This window comes from Podarcis muralis, chromosome 14 (assembly GCF_964188315.1).
Source record: "Podarcis muralis chromosome 14, rPodMur119.hap1.1, whole genome shotgun sequence".
Taxonomy (NCBI): Eukaryota; Metazoa; Chordata; class Lepidosauria; order Squamata; family Lacertidae; genus Podarcis; species Podarcis muralis.
This window is the reverse complement of record NC_135668.1, coordinates 11,580,519-11,602,588: the sequence shown is the minus strand read 5'-3', so window position 1 is coordinate 11,602,588 and position 22,070 is coordinate 11,580,519. Positions and strand designations below refer to the sequence as shown.

The 22,070-nt window shown below is 43.6% G+C and overlaps 1 protein-coding gene across 4 annotated transcripts in view; it reads left to right on the top strand.

Annotated features, from left to right (window-relative positions):
- DMXL2 (Dmx like 2) overlaps nt 1-22,070 on the top strand; it is a 113,615-nt gene that overhangs the window by 10,997 nt on the left and 80,548 nt on the right. For all 4 annotated transcript variants that reach the window (XM_077918492.1, XM_077918491.1, XM_028705439.2 and 1 more), the window contains exons 2-6: nt 6,561-6,683; nt 7,520-7,591; nt 9,432-9,510; nt 10,437-10,593; nt 12,413-12,479. In XM_077918492.1, coding sequence (XP_077774618.1) covers nt 6,561-6,683; nt 7,520-7,591; nt 9,432-9,510; nt 10,437-10,593; nt 12,413-12,479 — 498 coding nt within the window. The remainder of the gene's footprint in view (nt 1-6,560; nt 6,684-7,519; nt 7,592-9,431; nt 9,511-10,436; nt 10,594-12,412; nt 12,480-22,070) is intronic.

The window sequence follows — 22,070 nt, the reverse complement described above, 5'->3', positions numbered from 1 at the left end:
TGCAATTTGCTTGCAATCTTAACTTCTTATGTAAAGCCTGGTTGCTTGAAGGTAATTTATGGTCATCATGGAGGACTAAGCAAGTGGAGGTTTTTCCCCCCAAGCCTGGTTTGCTGCACCGCAGTCCTCAAGACATTCAGGATACCGGGAAATGAACATTTGTCTTGTATTTTAAGAAAGCCTGATCATTGGTTTCTAATGCATGAGTCAACATGGACCAGGTCCCAAGTGTGGTCACTCTAGATCAAGGGTAGCTAACGCATTGCCCTTCAGAGGTTATTGGGCTCCATCTCTACTCAGCACCAGCCAGCATAGTCGGTAGTCAGGGATTGTGGAAGTTGTAGTCCAACAATGTCTGCAGGGTGCTGCTGTATTGCTGCCTCTGCTTAGATAAAGGATATGTAATAGGACACAAAAAGATCCTGTTGAGATACTAGGAAACTATGCAAACCTTGGTAGATATACCTTCTTCTCTTGTTGACAGTGAAAATGCACTGTGTGCAAATCAGCTTGTTTAAAATATAGGGGGTCAAAGGAAATTAAAAGGATTTTAAGAGATTAAAAGGTTTTGAAGGTTAAAAGTCATTTAAAAAAGCTTTTAAAATGTGGAGATATAACTGACAGGAAACCAGGACGGTGGCTGCAAGGCTGTTAGCCTTCGTTAAAACAAATTTACGATGCTAGCTTCACAAAATTCTATGGTGCAAATTCCTGGGGTCGCTGGAACACATAAAACAACCTTGCCTTCGATAAGAGGAATTTTTAAAAGAACAAAGGGGGGGGGGAGAGAAGCTAGCAAAGCAACCCCCCATGATGTAATTGAAAGGGAATATGTGGAGCTCTGATAAGCACATCTTACCTCAGCACCATCGTTCCCCTCCTTACCCTTATGCATCAACTGTATGCATCAACTCAATGGTTAAACCAGAGAGTCGCATATGAATTTCCCTTTTGCTTTCAAAGATAGCCACGGTGAGCATTGTGTGTTTTCACCAACCGTGGTTAATACAACATAATGGTTTACAAACCAGGTTTGCAAACTGGTCTTTTCCTGATTGTGCCAGTGCATATGTCAAGCTAACCATAGCTGTTTCCAAAAACTGAAACACGAGAGCGGAGGAGTGAAAGGAAGTTGCACAGGAGCCATCAAGTGCATAGAGGGACAATAAGGCATGTAAAATAGCTATATGCATGTGGAACAGATTCTGATCCTGTAGTTTGATTTCCTGTGCACAAGTGAGAAGCATTTTTCTCTTTGTCCTGGCAAGGAGCTCACAAGGCAGGATGGGTTGATGTTGCAGCCTACAGCACCATGGACAGCTCCCACTGAGCTGCTCGCTCAGAGGTACGCCAAAGCCTTATGAGCCTCAATTAACTCTCCCAGTCTCCACCCCAACAATGGAAGCTCCAGAGGCAGGCACCGCATAACAGTACACTGGTACCTCAGGTTAAGTACTTAATTCGTTCCGTAGGTCCGTTCTTAACCTGAAACTGTTCTTAACCTGAAGCACCACTTTAGCTAATGGGGCCTCCTGCTGCTGCCGTGCCGCCGGAGCACGATTTCTGTTCTCATCCTGAAGCAAAGTTCTTAACCCGAGGTACCACCGTATTGTTGAGTGTGTGTGGTTTATGCCTGAGGGGTTGGTAGTGTTTCAGGTAGCGAATGATTGTGTGAAATGGTTGTTGAGTGAGATGGGATGAAGGATTATATGTACGTTGCGCTGTCTGAAATGTTATATTACACTGCCTTGCAGTGATTTCTGATTTTACTTATTTTTATAATAGGTGTATGGATAGCTTGTATGCATTTTGCTATGTGAATTATTTGACATGCTTTTATTGTGCTGTGCTCTGTGTATGTGTGTGTCACACATACAAATATTTATATCCATTGCAAACCACTCTGAGATCTTTCAGATGGTAAGTGGTCTATAAACTGAAACAACAATGCTGCACTGCTTTTAATCCATAGAGCGCTGCATCCCAAGGTGGAAATAGTGGTAATGTTGCCCTTGTGCACATAGATGTTCCAGCAGGGTAGTTCTGCAATCTTTATTCCTTTTGAGAGCTCTAGGCTGTTGGCTCCAAAGGCAGAGCTGTTGTGTTACCTTAGTATACAGTTCTCCTGGATCAATACCAGGCATAAGCAAACACGGCCCTCCAGATGTTTTGGGACTACAACTCCCATCATCCCTAGCTAACAGGACCAGTGGTCAGGGATGATGGGAATTGTAGTCTCAAAACATCTGGAGGGCCGAGTTTGAGGAAGCCTGGTCAATACGCTGGAAACAGTATTGCATTGTTACGGCTACTGTGTGCTGCTCTCCCTTCTCCTTACCTGTTGGGGGAGCAGCGGGGTGCTTTGTCCCTCAAACAGAGTGCCCCAGGCAAGAGCTTAATTTCAAGGTTGATTAATGATTATTAGGATGGGATGTGCTGGCTATCTAGCAACACCTTTGCTAGTGCCTTTGAGAGATAAAGGTATGAAAGGGGTGTTAACCTACTTGTTCATCTTGTTTTAATATCAGGCATCAGTGAAGCAGTGTGCTCAAAATCTATGGCTATTTTTAAAAAAATAAAAATAAAAAGCAATTCATCATACAACAGTTCTTCTTCTTTTCTTTACACCCAAAGATGTTTTGTTCTTTCTGTTTATCTTTTTACTCTCTGAACTTCCCAAAGAGAGGATATTGCAGCTGGGAAAGGATACCATTGTTTAGCTCTGATGGTCAGGAGCTTAGATGCTTGTAGCAAAGGGTATTTCTTTTTTATCACCTTTTCTTTAGAAAAATCTTTACTGTAATGAGATTTACCCAGAAATATGGTCGCTGCAGGTAAGTGGCATATTAAAGATAATACACGTAATAACTTGGAAGAGAACATCTAGTGGAAGAATGTCAGTGGAAGCAGACTTTTCTCATATACAGAAAATAACAATGCTGTAGTTTAATAAGACCCAAGTTATACATAAGAAGAGTCCTGCTGGATTAGGCCCAAGGCCCATCTAGTCCACCATCCTGTTTTTGCAGCTGCAAACCTTTGGGAATCATGGAAGCAGGGCTCCTCTCTCCATAAAATATTCCATTAATTCACAGGTGATAAATTACCTTCTCTCCTTTTCTCTCAGTACATTTTGAAACATCATGGAGAAGTCCAATATTTTCATTCTGCTGCTTGCTCCAGGGAATTCTGGAGAAAATGGAGGCAGTACGATGTGTACAAGGCAGACTTTTGCATACACATCAGTGTGCGGCACTACTTTACATTCAAATGAGCAACTGCATATGAATGGGTGGGGATCTTTTTTCCTGACATGTTCACCAGTGGCTTATTTATGGGGTGGGGCTGCAAAGAGGAGCAAGTAAGTTGTAGCCAGAGATCATTGGGCATAGTATCGGTGATGAGGGACCTCAAACCCAGAGACTCAATGCATCACCTGATCATTGGCCATGCTAGCGGAGGCTGATGGGAGTTGGAGGGCACCAGGTTAGGGAGAGCTGCTGTAAGTGATGCTGTTCAGACTCTGCAGATCCTCAGATTGTGGTGTTGGGCATCACAAAACTAGAACTTGCCCGTGTTTAAATTTGGAGCTTGGGTCTGGAAATTCCAAGCATTATCTGTAGGCTATGCCCCTCAATAAGGACGCGGGTGGTGCTGTGGGTTAAACCACAGAGCCTAGGACTTGCCGATCAGAAGGTCGGCGGTTCGAATACCCGCGACGGGGTGAGCTCCCGTTGCTCAGTCTCTGCTCCTGCCAACCTAGCAGTTCGAAAGCACGTCAAAGTGCAAGGAGATAAATAGGTAACACTCTGGCGGGAAGGTAAACGGTGTTTCTGTGCACTGCTCTGGTTCACCAGAAGCGGCTTAGTCATGCTGGCCACATAACCTGGAAGCTGTATGCCGGCTCCCTCGGCAAGTAAAGTGAGATGAGCGCCGCAACCCCAGAGTCGGTCACGACTGGACCTAATGGTCAGGGGTCCCTTTACCTTTTTTATGCCCCTCAATGGCCCTGCTCTGCACCCTCCCCGGGGGTTTCTGCCCAGCTGGCATGCATCTTGATGTCACACACCTCTCATTCCCCTGGATGGAGAATGGAGAGACTTGTGGTATGTAGGTAAGTGATAAAAACTCAGACTTTTGTATCGCTTAAGTATTGTCTACTGTACAATGATAAGAGACGTGACTGTTGCTCCACCCACAGTTGCCACTGCCATGTGACCCCCAGAAGGTTGCCTATGGGGAAATGAGGCTCTTGGGCTTATAAAGGTATCCTACCCCTGGGCTGTATGGTGTCTCCTTCAGGGTGAGGGGGTTGACTATCTGTTGCCGGATGCCCTTTGTGTGCCTCACGGCAGATTTGCTAGATGACAGTATATGCATGTCAAGTCGCAATATTGGATGCAATTCCTTCTGAAGCTCTGCAACGATAGATTGGCAGATGGGAAGAGAAAGATCCTTGGGAGAGAAAGTACAGTTCTGTTGCTAATCATAATAACATGCAAATGGCGCTATCCAGCAAACTCGTTCCTTTATGCACAAGGATTTCCACTTGTGCAGTGGAACTTCTCCACTTCTCCTCCCCCTTTGTGTTCCCTAAATCTGTTCTGGGGGTTCCCCCAACTTGCCAGAGCAGATCTGGTGAGGGAGGGGGAGTTCCACTGATGGAACCAGTATTTGAATATCACCCAAAATAATTTGCAAAGTAGTTGGTCTTTAGGTTTACAATTTGTAATGCATAGACAAGGGGAGAAACTGAACCTTCAGAGCCATTGGCCCAGGTCTGTGGAAGATCTTGCCAAAAGAGATTCAGCAGACGCCTTCTGTGCCAACTTTTAAACGCCGCCGGACCTATGCAGGCAATTAAGAGTACAACACACACACACACCGGTCTATTGCTGTTCATTTAAAATTTCCTTTTGGCTTTTAACTTGCTTTTAACTGTTAACGGGGTGAGCTCCCATTGTTCGGTCCCAGCTTCTGCCCCCCTAGCAGTTCAAAAGCACGAGAAGAGGGGGTTAAGGGGTGATATGATAGCCATGTTCAAATATATAAAAGGATGTCATATACAAGAGGGAGAAAGGTTGTTTTCTGCTGCTCCAGAGAAGCGGACACGGAGCAATGGATCCAAACTACAAGAAAGAAGATTCCACCTAAACATTAGGAAGAACTTCCTGACAGTAAAAGCTGTTTGACAGTGGAATTTGCTGCCAAGGAGTGTGGTGGAGTCTCCTTCTTTGGAGGTCTTTAAGCAGAGGCTTGACAACCATATGCCAGGAGTGCTCTGATGGTGTTTCCTGCTTGGCAGGGGGTTGGACTCGATGGCCCTTGTGGTCTATTCCAACTCTATGATTCTATGATTCTACGTCAAGTGCAAGTAGATAAATAGGTACCGCTCCGGCGGGAAGGTAAACGGCGTTTCCGTGCGTTGCTCTGGTTCGCCAGAAGCGACTTAGTCATGCTGGCCACAAGCTGTTTGGGGACAAACACCAGCTCTCTCGGCCAATAAAGTGAGATGAGCGCCACAACCCCAGAGTCGTCCATGACTGGACCTAATGGTCAGGGGTACCTTTACCTTTTAAACCACTATGATATACAATACAGCAGTATATAATTTTTTTCTAAATAAATAGAGTTTGGAGTTTCTTTTTGCACAAAGAAGGGGGATTAGTGAATGGCATAATTAATTTTTTTACATACTGTTTTTATTTATTTTCATGGTACAGAAGGAATTTTTTGAGAAAACTATTGTTTACGACAGTAAACAAATAACTATAAAATTACAGACTTTTATCATGTCATGTGTTAAAGTTTCATTTGATTCCTCTAAGAGATCACACCACATTTTCCCATGAGTTTTGGGTGGATTCTTGCCATGGTCTGAACAATTTATGAATTCCATAAACATTTGCCATATGTTATAAAAGGATTGTGTTTGCCCTTTTCAGCTCTCACCTGGCATGTTAGTTTCTCAGCCAATGCTATTGACCGTACTCTGTTATACCAAGAATCAATGTTCAGCCCATCATCAGTTTTCCAACATCTAGCTATCTCCATACAAACAGCCATCCATGAAAAGGCTAAGAGGTCATCTTTAGGATAATTGTGAGCAGATGGGATCCTAAGCCCAAGTAGGGGTGTGCAGGGGACATTTCAATTGTTTTGTTGTATATCAAGCTTATTTCGTTGAAGACAGCATTCCAGAAGGATTAGATAATGTCACAACACCACCGCATATGGAAATTTGTTCCTTTGTGCATCCCCTCCAACATTTAGGATTGACTTCCTTACATAATGTCATAATTAATTTGTTAGCCTTTTAAGGTACCATCAGTTTGTGGGTCTTTTTGGGTACAACAGACTGACATACATGCACCAGGTTACCGTACTGAAACATAAATTAATGGCGGTGTTAAAACAGTAGTATTGTTGATATTTCTACTTCCTGTGATGATTTGGGGCGGGGAGGTTGTAACCAGGTTAAACAGAAAATACACATGTGTACAGTGCGGTAATTGAAAAACAAAAAATAATGAAATCCTTTTTGACACATTTCTTTTTAGGCATACGGCTCCGGATGCGATATTGTTATCCTGGCAAATGACTTTGAATGTGTGCAAATTATTCCTGGTGCTAAGCATGGAAACATACAAGTCAGCTGCGTGGAGTGCTCCCAGCAAGGAAGGGTAAGGATTTCAGAGCACTGGTTCTCAAACTTTCCGCCCATGGGTCACTTGAAAACTGCTGAGGATCTTGGCAGACCACTTTATGATTTTTCTCTGCCTCTTGCAGCAATTTTAAATTCACTGTGCTGGATGCTGGATGCTTTTAACAGCAGCTTTATTGCTTTTCCCCCCCTTGTATGTTATTTGATTGCATTGCAATTTGAATTCCAAAGAATTCTATGGAATTCAAATTGGAAATGTTCTTCACAGATATGCCGCAGACCACCTGAATGTAGCTCGCAGACTCTGGGTGGTCCACACACCTCAGTTTGGGAACCCCTGGTTTTCAGAACTTTTGAGCAGTGGGAGACAGGAAAGTGTTCTTTTTAAAAATAAATAAATAATTTTAAATATAGGAATTAAAACTTTAAGGCTGCACCCTGCCTTAAGAAGTTTTAATTGGCAAATCATATCAGTTTTAATGAATTAATTAACAGTTAAATAAATTACTCTGTTTTATGAATTGAGCACAATTTGGCCTTTTATGATACGCTACTGGCAGTCATTCTGGAAATTACACATGTAAAGAATAGTTTCTTTCTTTCTTTCTTTCTTTCTTTCTTTCTTTCTTTCTTTCTTTTTTCTTTTTAAATAAACAGAATGTGGTTCATTGTAGCATATCCCTTGAAATCTAGCGTCTGGTACAAGAGCCAAGCGATGTTCGTATAAATTTACTTTTCCCCTGAATCTGTCCTTGTACATAACACTCTGATAAATGCATTGCTATCTATAAATAGTAAAATATTCACAGTTAAAATTTTTTTAAATGACTAACTTCTTCACTCAATCTGTTCTAGATTGCAGCCTCTTATGGAAATGCCGTGTGCATTTTTGAGCCCCTTGGGGTGAATTCTCATAAGAGAAATTGTGTAAGTATTTATTATGTGATATAAAATCCACTTTTTTTGTTTATCTTGGAGCAGGTAAACATCATTCCTAGCTGTTAGCAGAAGACAGGGAGGCCAACCGTAGGTGGTGGAGTCGGAGCTAATGAATATAATAAGAATAATAATTTATTATTTATACCCCGCCCATCTGGCTGAGTTTCCCCAGCCACTCTGGGCGGCTCCCAATCAAGTATTAAAAACAGTACAGTGTTAAATATTAAAAACTTCCCTGAACAGGGCTGCCTTAAGATGTCTTCTGAATGTCAGGTAGTTGTTTATCTCTTTGACATCTGATGGGAGGGCATTCCACAGGGCGGGCGCCACTACCGAAAAGGCCCTCTGCCTGGTTCCCTGTAGCCTCGCAATGAGGGAACCGCCAGAAGGCCCTTGGTGCTGGATCTCAGTGTTTTGCTAGTTTTGCTCCTATCCTACATCTCTGCTGAGTTCTGTAAGGGCAACGCTGCAGGGATCAGCAAACCTTTTCATCAGGGGGCCGGTCCACTGTCCCTCAGACCTTGTGGGGAGCCAGACTATATTTTTTTTTGGGGGGGGGGGAATGAACCAATTCCTATGCCCCACAAATAACCCAGAGATGCATTTTAAATAAAAGGACACATTCTACTCATGTAAAAACACGCTGATTCCCGGACCGTCCGTGGGCTGCATTTAGATCTGGCCCCCGGGCCTTAGTTTGCCTACTCATGGCTGAGACTAAGGAGGAGGAGGAAGCTGACAGGCAGGGGAACAGCCTGGGCTGCCTGCAAGGAAGGAAGGAAGGAAGCAGGCAGGTGAGGGCTGGTTGAGGTCAGACTGAATTTGAGGGGGCAGCCTCCACTGCTGTCTCCTGGAACTGACAGGCAAGCCTCCCCAGCCCTTCCACTCTCTACCACCATGTCTGTTCCATCTGGACTTTGGTTTGGACTCAGTCTGACCCTTATGTTTCCCTCCCCTTATGGTTTTGACTTTTAAAATGAGACTGCATTATAAATTGCATTTCAACCTGTATTTTAAATTGTTTCCCCCCCCCTTTTTTCTTCTTCTGTTTTTACTGAAATTTTATTGGTGTTAGCCACCCTGAGCCCAGCTCTCTGGCTGAGGAGGGCGGGGTATAAATATTATTATTATTATTATTATTATTATTATTATTATTATTATCATTATTATTATGTCATAGTTTCTGCCAGTTTCACCTAGAAATGTCATTCGATGGGCATGGTTGGAGGAAAATGGCACCATGGGCCAAATTGGACCTCACCCCCGGGGGCACGGTTAACCCGCAGACAGGAGGTTGCCCACGTGTGCTGTAAAGGATGTATTAAGTTTAATTTCCATTGTTTGGTGGTCTTAACATGTCTCATCGTTGAATAAATAGAATGTATTTATTATTATTTTTTAAAAGAAATACATTGTTTTGTACATGAGAAGAACCCCTCTCCCTGTTGCAGGTCTTTAGTTTTGCTCTTTGTAATGAAGGCATGGGACACAAAATAACTTCCCTCCTCTTCTTTAATGAATCAGCTATTCATGCAGAACAGCAGGGGTGCAAGCAAATTTGTTGCCTGTGTTTATGCCACAGCCATGGCTGTGATCTGTTATTTGAAAAGTGCATAATTTGGGGCGTGTTACTGGTTTTAATTGTCACCCTTGAAGAATGCTGTTTGACAGCAAAAGTAACTGCTTAATCACGTCAAATGAATATTTTTTTTAAAAAAAACAACCCATGAAATGTCAGTTTATAGCTATGTGAAGAAAAGATTGCTCCTGTCCTGTGTGGTGTGTTTTGTGCCCCCTAGGAATTAACTCTGTAATGTTTGCACTGCAGCAACTGAAGTGCCAATGGCTGAAGACAGGGCAGTTTTTCCTCAGTTCTATGACCTTCAACCTAGCATGGGATCCTCAAGGTAATACGAAGTCAACATTAAGTCAATTCCCACTTCCTAATGCGCTTTGTGGCTATGCAGCTTGTTACTGTGAGGGATCTTCTTCAGGGGGAATCTTTTGTTATTTCCTCTAATATTATCAAGGTACTTTTGCCTCCCTCTAGTGTGCTATTCCGTTCGTTAGGAAAGCAGTTGAAAATCAAACTGCCAATATCATAATGCTGTTGTACAAAACAACAGTAAGACTGCATTTGGAATACTGTGCACAGTTTTGGTCGCTTCACCTCGAAGCAGATACTGTAGAGCTGGAAAAAAGTTTAGAAAAGAGCAGTCAGATTGATCCAGGGAATGGAGTGATTCCCCTATGAAAAAAGGCTGCAGCATCTGGGACTTTTTAGTTTAGAGGTATGCCAAATAAGAGGGGACCAGTGTTAGAAACCGAGATATGAAAACCAGGAGCTAAATGGTACCTTAAACGTAGGTTATGGGCCAACAGCAGAATGTCTAGGTGCACTTTTTTATAACAAAAATACAAAGCTGAAAATGAATAAACTGCAGCTAAAAATCTTATGTTCATTTTTCACATGGTCCAGTTCTCATCTGAAGACTGCAAAAAACATAGCCACACTTCCCCTGCCCCTAATATTCTGAAGAGTGTCTCTTCTCTATTCTTCAGGCTCGATTTACGTTCTTAAGTGTCTTTTTTTGGGGCGGGGTCAGCTCACAAACAGCCCTAGCACATGGAACTGTCTTGAATATAATAATGCCGACAGTAACAAAAGCAGATGCTTATGTTAGTGCAATAGTCTTTGTGGAGGAGAATTCTGTCCTCCACGATTCCCCAGCCCCATATTTTCATTCACAAATGTTGGAAGAAGCAGTAGAAGGTAAAATGCATGTAGGCCAAATATTGCTGTCTACTTTGCTTAAATATCCATTTCTTCCAGGTAACCGGCTGCTGACTGCAACAGATCATTTGCAGTTATGGGCCCCTCCATCTAGTGATATCCTAGAAGAGGAGGAGGAAGATGATCCTGACTTAGAGCTCAAAGAGGATAAAATCCACCCTGTTCTAAGCGACTGGAAATGTGTCTGGCACTGCAAGTAAGTTTGTGTGAGAGTATGATTATGGAGAACGTGGGTGGCGCTGTGGTGTAAACCACTGAGCCTTGGGCTTGCCAATCGGAAGGTCAGCGGTTTGATTCCCCATGCCGGGGTGAGCTCCCGTTGCTCGGTCCCAGCTCCTGCCAACCTAGCAGTTCAAAAGCACATCAAAGTGCAAGTAGATAAATAGGTACCGTTCTGGCGGGAAGGTAAACAGCATTTTCGTGCGCTGCTCTGGTTTCGCCAGAAGTGGCTTAGTCATGCTGGCCACATGACCCAGAAAACTGTCCGTGGACAAACGCCGGCTTCCTTGGCCAGTAAAGCGAGATGAGCGCCGCAATCCCAGAGTCGTCTGCGACTGGACTTAACTGTCAGGGGTCCTTTACCTTTACCTTTATGATTATGGAGGAAAGGCAGGGACATCTTACAGTCCCATCCCTAATCGCTCTTGGAACCTGAAATTATTTTTATATATGCAGCTTATTAAAAAGCCATATATGCTTTTTAATGAGCTGCTTGTTTTTATGCTCTAAGTTCAGAGTAGCAACAAGCTTCTCTGTATATATGCACATTTGTTAGGTGCAAAGTCTCCAGTGCATTCCAAACCATACTGACTTATTCTTCCAGGGAAGCATAACTGAACACAACAAATCTCTAGTTGGTTCAGACAACTGGGGATTGGATTTGAGCTGTGGGCTTGCATGCTTCCTCTTCTCCCTAATGGATGCAGATTCCCTTCCACTCTTTTGCTTAGCGCAAACCATTGTTTACAGGGACGTCTGAATCAACAAACTATGCCCTCCAAACCGGAATTAGAAACCACAGATTGAAGTGGATTTCCAATTTTAGGGTGGGATAAGTGCTGTCATGTTCAAATTGGCTGGTTGTCAAACTGTGGCTTATGCTAAACTGGAAGCGATGCTTCTCAAGAGAGGGGAGAAAATGTTAAAATTTGTTTCTGGTCTATAGGATCATATGAGGTTCTTAGCAGTATTCAGCTCTAGTCCTCAGAGTTAGCTTAGCTTCATTGATTTCAGTGGGTCTACTGTGAGAAGAACTTGGTTCAAAACAATCCTCTGCCAGCTTTGGAATCCTCTGTTCCAAAGTGTTTTGCCTAGCCACGGAGTTCTGTTATAGTCAATAGTTGTTTCCCCTCAAGATGCAGTCTTCTTTTCATTTCAAACAATGCTCACAACATCGTGCCTAACAATGGTGGTATAGAGCCAGAAAACATTGTGCCTCTTTTGTGTATCTGGGAGTTGGCTTCATGTTGCTGCAAAATCCAGGGTGCAAGCATATTTGGTTCAGGCAGCTCATACTGAACGCTGACATGAGATTCTTCTTTTTTTACAGAGAATGCGACAACAGTCACAGATAAACACTAAAAATATGAGTTATGAGGCCTCAGGGTTGCTAAAGGGATGGAGACCATTTCATTGCTTCGCTGAGAGTGCCAAAACCCTTGATCCTGCTTCAATAATACAATTGGCTCTTTAAAGTTAGTAATGCCATGCAGCAGAGATGTGTGGCAGATGTTGCCTGTGGTCCTCCAGATGTTGTGGGCTCCAGCTCCCATCAGTCTCAGCCAGAATAGTCTGTGATCAGGTATGGTGGAAATTGTAGTTCAACAGCACCTGGAGGGCCACAGGTTACTCATCGTTGCCATACGGCAATTAAAGTATTTTTAGCGAACTTCTCCTGTATGTGTAACGAGATGTCAATGGTCAGAATAACCTTAGGCTGCCATAGCTGTGTCCATAAAAAAGTAAATTCCCCTTCAGTGGAGAACTGCATTCTTTTCTCTTGCTTTGCTCTTCAGAACGGCCGTGTCTGTACATCTGATGGAATGGTCCCCAGATGGTGAATATTTTGCCACGGCCGGAAAGGTAAGGATGAGAAAGAAAGTGAATTGCACTTCTGGAGTGTGCCAGGAATTGTATTAACTCTGCTTAGTAAAATAGAATTGTTTCCTCGCATATCTAACAGGGAATAGCCATATAACATCTTATGCACTGGTCTTCAGCTAATGAGTCAGGAACCAAAATTGGATCTAGCTGCAGCCTAAGGAATGCTGCACCAGCCGCATCAAGATGCTTTTGCTGTCCTTTGCCTTAGACTTACTGTCTTTTAAGAGACATGTCAGACTCCCATCCCAAACCCAGTGACTCTTACTTGCTAGTGAGGGAGATATATTCCTTCAGGCTAATGTTGTTGTTGTTGTTGTTTAGTCGTGTCCCCATGGGGTTCGTGACCCCATGGACCAGAGCACGCCAGGCACTTCTGTCTTCTACTGCCTCCCACAGTTTGGTCAAACTCATGCTGGTAGCCTCGAGAACACTGTCCATCCATCTCGTCCTTTGTCGTTCTCTTCTCCTTGTGCCCTCCATCTTTCCCAACATCAGGGTCTTTTCCAGGGAGTCTTCTCTTCTCATGAGGTGGCCAAAGTATTGGAGCCTCAGCTTCACTATCTGTCCTTCCAGTGAGCTCTCAGGGCTGATTTCCTTAAGAATGGATAGGTCTGATTTTCTTGCAGTCCACAGGCTAATATTAGTACAGGCTTATCAGCAAGCATAAGGTCCAGAAGTCGGAACACCAAGGTGCGTGAGCAAGGCAACAAGTTCATAACCAAAAGGAAGAGTCCTGACACTTGACACTACTCTCCCTGCCCAGTTTTGAATGACGAGGCAGGGCAAGCTCAAACACCAGACTGTCTCCCCATAGTTCTGCACACCTATGACCGTCTGGACAGGTGTCTCTGATCCCACCTATGGAGCCAGCACCCGGTTCTCAGCAACAAGTCCTGCCCCATCCCTGGGGGGCCCACCTTCTAGTTCCCCAATCTGTTCCTTCTCCTTCTTGTGTCCAGGGCTGCCATACCGTGCCAAACCCTGATGGAACCGAAGGGCCCTAACCCCAGGAAAGGAAGAGAAACATAGGAAGCTGTCATATGCTAGGTTAGATTATTTGTCTACCCAGCTCAGTATTGACTACTCTAATAGGTCTCCTTGGTCTCAGGCCTTTGCCTTTTCATTTATTTATCTGTTCATCACCATCAATATGCATGGCTTATCTGCCCCTGATCATTTTGATTTGAGATGTCAGGGAGATGAACTTAGGATCTTCTGGGTGCAAATCATATTTTCCATTCTGATACTGACCTCGGGACCGTGCTGAGAAAGAGAGTGGGATAGGAAAGGGAGGAGATGAAGTTGCATCTGTGCCATTAAAATAATATTTTTTAAAACCCATACTTAAGCGGCTTCCATAGTCCAGGTTGTGACTACAGGTGGGCTTTGGGTCTGAAAAGCTTGGGGTGGGTACCAGTTTAAACCATTCTTCTGACCTGAGGTCACCTAGTGACCTTCACAACTAAGTAGGATTTGAACTGTGGTCTCCTGTGTCCCACACTTCACCATTCTCTCCATGTTGGGTGATTTAATCTCAATTAAAAGAATTTTCAAATGTATATTGGATTATTCATTCAAAGCTTTGGATCCCTGGATTTTCATTTTATTTTTAGCTCCTTGTCTTTTGTTGTCGTTCGAAGTGATTCTGTCTTAGCAGTGTCCCCACCCCCACCCTCAAGGATTAAATAATTTGCTGCAGTTGGTTGTTTTAAATGCACAGACTTCAGGTTTGTGGGGCTGGCTTTTGATTTTTATTAGAACAGTGAGGACTACCGACGGGAACCAAATAATGGCCAGTGACTTGTCAGATCCAGTTGCTCACAGCATCCACAAGCCATACACTAGCTGACCTGGATAAGCTGTGCCTTTATATTGGTTAAGTTACTACACAGATCCGGGATTCTAAAAGCCCTTTGCTTCCTGATCTACTGCAAATCCAGTTATCTGCCAGTAGATGCAACTGAGTTTTCTACCGTCCCTTGTACTTAAGTACACCCTGATACAATTAATGAGCATTTGATTCTGAATTGATTTTAGAATGAATTGATTTTAGAATGTATTTCAATTAATTGATTGTGATTTTATGTAAATGGTGTTACTTTTATTGTCGTTAGCTGCTCTGAGCCCGGCTTCGGCTGGGGAGGGCAGGATATAATTATTATTATTATTTTGTGAGTTATTATATAGTTGCAATTCTATTTGTACTCAGTTAAGTCCCCATCTGCACCATACCTTTGAAGCAGCATCGTGCATCTTTAAACAGTCACGGTTTTCCCCAAAAGGTTTCTGGGAGCTGTAGTTTTTTTAAAGGTGATGTTTGGACATCCCTCATGGAGTTAGTTCCCAGAGTTTCCTGGAAAGAGGGGTTGATTGTTAATCCAGTCTGGAAATTGTAGCTCATGGGGGGGGGGAGGGATAGGGGGTCTCCTTTCAAGGCTCGCCACCTGAGGCAAAATGAGAATTTGGCGTAGTTTGGCCTCTCACAGTTCTGCCGCCTGAGGCAGGTGTTTTGTCCAGCGTCATGGGCTCTGAGGGAAACCATGAGCATTTAGGGTGGTACAGTACTGCTTTATATGTATAGTGCAGGTGGGGCCTATACAGAGTCGACCCACTCAAATTAATAGGCCTACATTAGACATGTCCATTAAGACAAAACAGTTCCCTTAGTAGGCTTCTCATAGGCAGCTGTTGGCCACTGTGAGACTTTGTGCTGGACAAAGTGGACTGCTGGCCACCTCTTATGTTCTCAATATTACATTTAATTCAGAATTTGGTTAGTAGTAAGTGATGTAGCAGGAGGTTGTCAAAGGCTCTTTCGTTTCCATCGATCTCCATCTGTTTTGCCCCATTGTGTGCAGCGCCAGAGGTCTGTGACTAAGTAACTGAAGCAGATGGTCTTGGAAGCCATTTTCTGCCTGTGCCAGAGACGGTTGCCATTTTAATTCTTGCATTGTGGCTCAATTTGGTTTAGATTGGTGATTGCGGCACTACATCTGGCTAAAACATATTGTTTGTTTAATTGGGTCTCTGCAGAGATGATTGTATTGTCCTTCCTCTCCACCCCACCCAAAAAAAACCCCTTTAGGATTTATTACTTTCAGATAGTACTTTGAGAGCTCTGCAATCTCTTCTAATAATTTATTATCCTAACTTCATTCCCAAGCCATGTTCCCAATATAAAAAGTGTAATTGTTTCTTAGCATTTTGGCTAAGATCAGGGAATATCAAGTTATTAGAAGAGGGTAGCTAAACTTGAGAACCAGGTATGCTGTAGCCAAATCATATCTTCCCTGGTGAGAATGTAATGAATGGAAAACCAAGAGAGAGGAAGAGTTCGGACAGTGCTTGTAGGTAAAGCTCTGTATTCTCCAGTTGTCAGGGGTGCAGGAAAATGATCAGGAAGAAGCATTATAGGAAAGCGTTTCAAGAGAGGTGAAAAGGAAGGGTGGAAACTTGCTCCTCAGCAAGTTGCTGTTATCCAAAGGAAAATTTGCAAAGCTATAAGGAGTAGCCTTGTGCTGTCAAATCATTTGTCCATCTGGCTCAGGGTAGACTATCCTGTGGCCTTCCAAGTGTTGCTGGACTCCAGATTCCATTATCCCCAGCCAGAGTGGCAGAGTGGTCAGAGATTATGGGAATTGTTGGCCAGCTAAATCTGGTGAGCCACAAGTTGGCTACCCTTCTCTAGCCCATCTGCTCTGATCGGTAACCATTCCCTAGGGTCTTAAGCTGCTTCCACACGAGCAAATATTGTGGAATAGCCACATGCCGTTGACCAGGCATAGGCAAACTCAGCCCTCCAGATGTTTTAGACCAGCGGTTCTCAACCTGTGGGTCCCCAGATGTTGTTGGACTACAACTCCCATCATCCCTGAGTTCTGGCCTTGCTAGCTAGGGGTGATGGGAGTTGTAGTTCAACAACATCTGGGGACCCATAGGTTGAGAAAGGCTGGTCTAGACCAGAGTTTCCCAAACTTAGGTCTCCAGCTGTTTTTGGACTACAAGTCCCAACATCCCCAGCTAGCAGGACCAGTGGTCAAGGATGATGGGAACTGTAGTCCCAAAACAACTGAAGACCCAAGCTTGGAAAGTCCTGCTCTAGTCAGTTCCATCTGTATTGTCTGTTTTTTACCTCAAGCAGTCAGCTCTCTCACTTTAGCCATTCCCTTTCTGTGTAGCAATGCTCTTCTAGCTGTGACTATTTTCTTCCCCCTCTAAATTGCAGTGCGTATGTGTGCGGATGCAGGGTGGGGGGTGGACACATACACAACTGTCCCAATGAAAACTACCTTTCCTCCAACACTGCCCCCTTGGTCACAGTGTGTTAGAAGTCTGGAAGCAGAGTTGCTATTCCACTTCCAACTTAAAATTGAATGGCATTGATTTGGGTACAGCTAAATCTGGAAGCTCCTCAGGGCAGAGGTCTCTCCCAGTCTGCTGCCTGATCTCCTTTAACTGGAAATGCCAGGGATTGGGGCCCTTGTGCATGCAACACGTATGCTGTTCCACTGATCTAAGAACTCCCTTAATTTTTAAGAAAAGGCAATAAAAATTGATATAATCAAAGGGAATGCCATACAAGGAAAATGCATGGGAAACATCATCATCATCATCATAACAATAATAATAATTATTTTTTATTTATACCCCGTGGGTGTGTATATATAATATATATATATATGCTTTCGTAGATTTTCACGGGTATAGGTATGCAGGTTTTGGTGTCCTCGGGTGTCTTCCCGTGTAAAAGTTGGGGTGTCTAGGCGACGTTTCGACGAGGTCTCACTCGTCATCTTCAGGCTGGTGCTTTCGGCTTCTTGTTACTGGAACAGAGCAGGATCTCAGTGTTTGAGTTCCTATAAATACTGTTGAGGGGTGTGGTGTATAGCCTCCAATGTTCTGGGCCGAGAGGAAGTTCCCAGGCTAGTGTGCCTTTTCTTCTTTTGTTCCTTAGTTGCTTGAGGGATATCTTGAGTGATTTCTTGAGTGATATCCTGAGTACCACTTAGGTGGGTCATTAGGTGTGGATTAGTTGCTAAAGCCTTTGTGTCTTGACCTCTTGAACTTTGTGAAGGATATCACTCAAGAAATCACTCAAGATATCCCTCAAGCAACTAAGGAACAAAAGAAGAAAAGGCACACTAGCCTGGGAACTTCCTCTCGGCCCAGAACATTGGAGGCTATACACCACACCCCTCAACAGTATTTATAGGAACTCAAACACTGAGATCCTGCTCTGTTCCAGTAACAAGAAGCCGAAAGCACCAGCCTGAAGATGACGAGTGAGACCTCGTCGAAACGTCGCCTAGACACCCCAACTTTTACACGGGAAGACACCCGAGGACACCAAAACCTGTGTGTGTATATATATATATATATATATATATATATATATATATATATATATATATTTTCAGTGGGCCTGTGGCCTGAATATGGAATGCAGAAGATGGGGCAGGAGGATGGATTAAGGGGGGGGGGCGACACTAGACCCCTGAGCATCTGTCTTTAAGAAAAAAGTGACTTGATGTATCAAAGGGCACTAAATATCTCTTTGGCAAATGCAATCTAATAATCATTTCATATGATCAACATAATGACCTTAGCTTCCATCTTCTCAGCGATTCCTAACCTTAGCTGCAAAATTAATTTGTTTTGGGGGGGCGGGCAGACAGCTAAAGCGATCCCTAAGGTACTATTTGTGCCAGATCAGTTGTGGATGTAAATCTATGATTTGTGGTTTACGACTTCAAAATGGCTTTTCTATTGCCAGACATCATATCAGTTCTGTGTGTGTATTAAGCAGGCTGGCCATTAACTAAAATGTGGCTGAGAGATATTTATGTTCCATTTCTTGAGATACTGTTCCCCATTTTCACTTTGTATGTTTTGCTGGAGAATTCATTTGCTTGTACCTGTATACAGATCATAACTGAGCATTATAACTGTTAACAAACAGCAATTGGAGTGTCTTCTATTCTGGCTACTTCAAGTCTAGGGAACCTGCAGCCCTCCAGATTTGGTGAACTACAGCTCCCAGCACCCCTGACCATTGGCTCTGCTGGCTGAGGCTCATGGGAGTTGGAGTAGGCTGTAATTCTTCTCTTCTCCCCCCATCTCTACCCCAGAATAAGTGTGATTTCGCTTAGGCAGCATAGTTGTGACTTGCTTTTAATGCGGGTCAGTGCAGTGGAGGTTGCCTGCACCCCTCACTCTTTTTTTCCTAGCCTTTAAGAGCCAGCAGCCTTTTAAATATTAGAAGAAATAAAACCTTCATAGCGAACTCATTCTTGGGGCCAAACTACACTCTACACGGGTGGCATGTTATATTAAAAGTAGTTCATAAAGAACTCATTGTCACTGACTCATGATCATGCTTAAACTCCATACAGAGGTTAATAGTCTATCTAGTGTAAATGGGTTTCATTTTAATAATAATTTATTATTTATACCCCACCCATCTGGCTGGGTTTCCCAACAGAATATTGAAAATGCGATAAAACATCAAACATTAAAAACTTCCCTAAACAGGGCTGCCTTCAGATGTCTTCTAAATGTCAGATAGTAGTTTATTTCTTTGACATCTGATGGGAGGGCGTTCCACAGGGCAGGCGCCACTACCGAGAAGGCCCTCTGCCTGGTTCCCTGTAACTTTGCTTCTTGCAATGAGGGAACCGCCAGAAGGCCCTCGGCACTGGATCTCAGTGTCCGGGCTGAATGATGGGGGTGGAGACGCTCCTTCAGGTATACAGGACCGATGCCATTTAGGGCTTTAAAGTCAGCACCAACACTTTGAATTGTGCTCGGAAACATACTGGGAGCCAATGTAGGTCTTTCAGGGCTGGTGTTATATGGTCTTGGTGGCCATTCCCAGTCACCAGACTAGCTGCCGCATTCTGGATTAGTTGTAGTTTCGAGGTCACCTTCAAAGGTAGCCCCACGTGGAGCGCATTGCAGTAGTCCAAGTGGGAGATAACTAGAGCATGCACCATTTCATCAGGCATGTTTCATAACCCATTTCTCTTTTTGCAAAGAGTGCAGAGCTGATCCCCAGGGCTGCTCTCCTGAGGATGACTAGCAAGACCGTTTGCTCCATTTTCCACATTGGACAGCAAATAGCTCATTCTGGCTTCACCTGATCAGGGCCAAAATAAACTCCTGGCCAGTCACCCAGTGTTATGATGCTAAATTACCCTGATGTTTTCTTTTTTATATATATATAAAATATTTATTAAAGTTTTAGACAATAAAACAAACTTCACATTCACAACCAAAAAAGGAAAAACACCATCACAATCAATCAAAAAAGCCAAAAAAGAGAAAAAGTACAATAGAAAATCCCCCATACAAAATAGAAGAAAGAAAAAAAAAAGAGCATAAAAAAGACATAAAAGAGAGGGGGGGAAAAAGATTCAGTTTCTTAAATATTGTTTTCAAAACCCTCCTTCCAGACTCCCTCGCATCTCCCTTTTCTGTGTTCCCTTTTACAAAACCTTATTCAGCAATACTTCACCTTCCTTCAAATCTTATTTTATGTTATACATTTCAACTATTATGTCTCCAATTTTTCCCTTTATTATCAGTTATTTGAATTTGACATAATATTATTCTAGCTTCACCTTTGTTCTTTTAAACCAGTTTTTGCATATTCCTTTCAGCTATGTCACTAATGCCATATTGTCTTTATATCCTGCATCATTCTAACATTCATACAGTTTACAATACTTTTGCAAGTAATCCTTAAATTTCTTCCAGTCCTCTTCCACTATCTCTTCTCCCAGGTCTCGGATTCTGCCAGTCATTTCTGCCAGTTCCATATAGTCTATCAGTTGCATCTGCCATTCTTCCAGGGTGGGCAAATCTTGTGTCTTCCAATGTTTTCCGATTACCCTGATGTTTTCTACATCAAGCCTCCCCAAACCTGGCGCCCTCCAGATGTTGCTGCAGGACTCCAACTCCCCTCCCCCCTCTCCCTGCCCCCCTGGACCTGCTGTCTAGGGTTGATGGGACTTGGGAAACTAATTCAAGATGCTGGAAATGTAGCTGAGGAAGAAAGCACCCAAGGGTGCAGGTGGGAGCCCTGCAGAGGTATGGTGTGTATCTTGGGGTTGAGTGAAAAATGATCTCCCAGAATTCCCCATCCTGTTTGTAGGCGGTATGATTGGGGGTGGGGTGAGCATTCTCCTGAATATTTGGAGTGGAGGTGGTAATTCTGCTGCAATTTGGATGGTGACCAAAAAGGGAACTCAAAATTCATCAGAAAACACCCTGGGGAAATTGCTGGCTCATGTAACATCCAGTATGGGATTTAGAAAGGTCAAATAACCAAGGAGCATCTTTAAAAACTGGGCATGTGGTGGGGGCACGAATCTTCAGGATGTCTTCCCTCTTTCCCATGACTTTACCTTCTGCGCAACCAGCAGCACATTGTTCCATGGGGGTAGAAAACCGAAGATGTCCAGAAAGTCAGTCAATCCATCTGAACAGCTTTCAAGACAAGAACAGAAGAAGGGATCTGAATGGCTGCTAACTGCTCCAACTGACTGGGCTTTCAGCTTAGCCAGGAATCCTTTCAAGCAACTCACCTGATCTCCTAGGAAACAAAACATTCCCCAGGATTCCACAGCTGTTTGTGAGGTCAGAGCCTGGCCAGGGACTGGAGCCGATGGGCTCTGGGCTCCAGGAACACTCTCTCTGCCAGTAGATCAGTCTGCATTTTTCGCAGAAGGTCCTAAACTCAACCTCAGTCTTCCACAGTGTTATAAAACTGTTGTAAGAAAAACTGCTCCTTTTCCCTTATGGGGTATCCAAGAGCCCATATAGAGTCCTTAAGTAGGTTCCCTATTGGAAGGAGAAAATAACAGAGGCCAACCAGATAATATTGAGAAGCAAGGCAGCTAGTAAGCCTGATCTTCATTAACTGTTGCAACAGGGACCCCACTCACCACAGGCAGGAGGGAGGGGAACCCTGAACAATGGTGCGCAAGCCCTTATATAGACTTTTGAAATTGCCCACCCTGTAGCCCAAGACCACCCCCCAAAACATCATACGTACAGCACAGAAGGAGGTGGGTCTACAGCAGAAATACATCACAGGGGACAGGCTACAGCACAAATCCTTTCTGGCAGGATACTGATAATGGTCACTTGATTGCTCCACCTGGCCAGCCCGGCCATTCTTTTGTGATGATAAATAGTTTAATTCCTGAATCCAGCTCACAGGCTCACCCTATTCACCCACACAAGTAACGCCCTCAAGACAAAAGGCAATGGAGAGTCTTTCCCATTTCCTTCCTCCTTGCAGAGAAATATTTGAGGCCACTGGGAGAGTCAAAATGACTTCAGGATTGTTCTCCCGTACTATTTTAGACACATGGTTTATATACTTACGTGTTTGCCTTGCAAATTTATGAACGTTTATATTTGGGACCTTAGAATTCTTATAACAACAGTTTGCACCTCTAGATGCAATCCCTGGCATATCTAGAAAGGACTGGGAGAGACTCTTAGCCGGAACCCCAGAGAGCCACTGGCCTGTCAGTATTGACCAGGGGTGGGGAATGTTGTCCC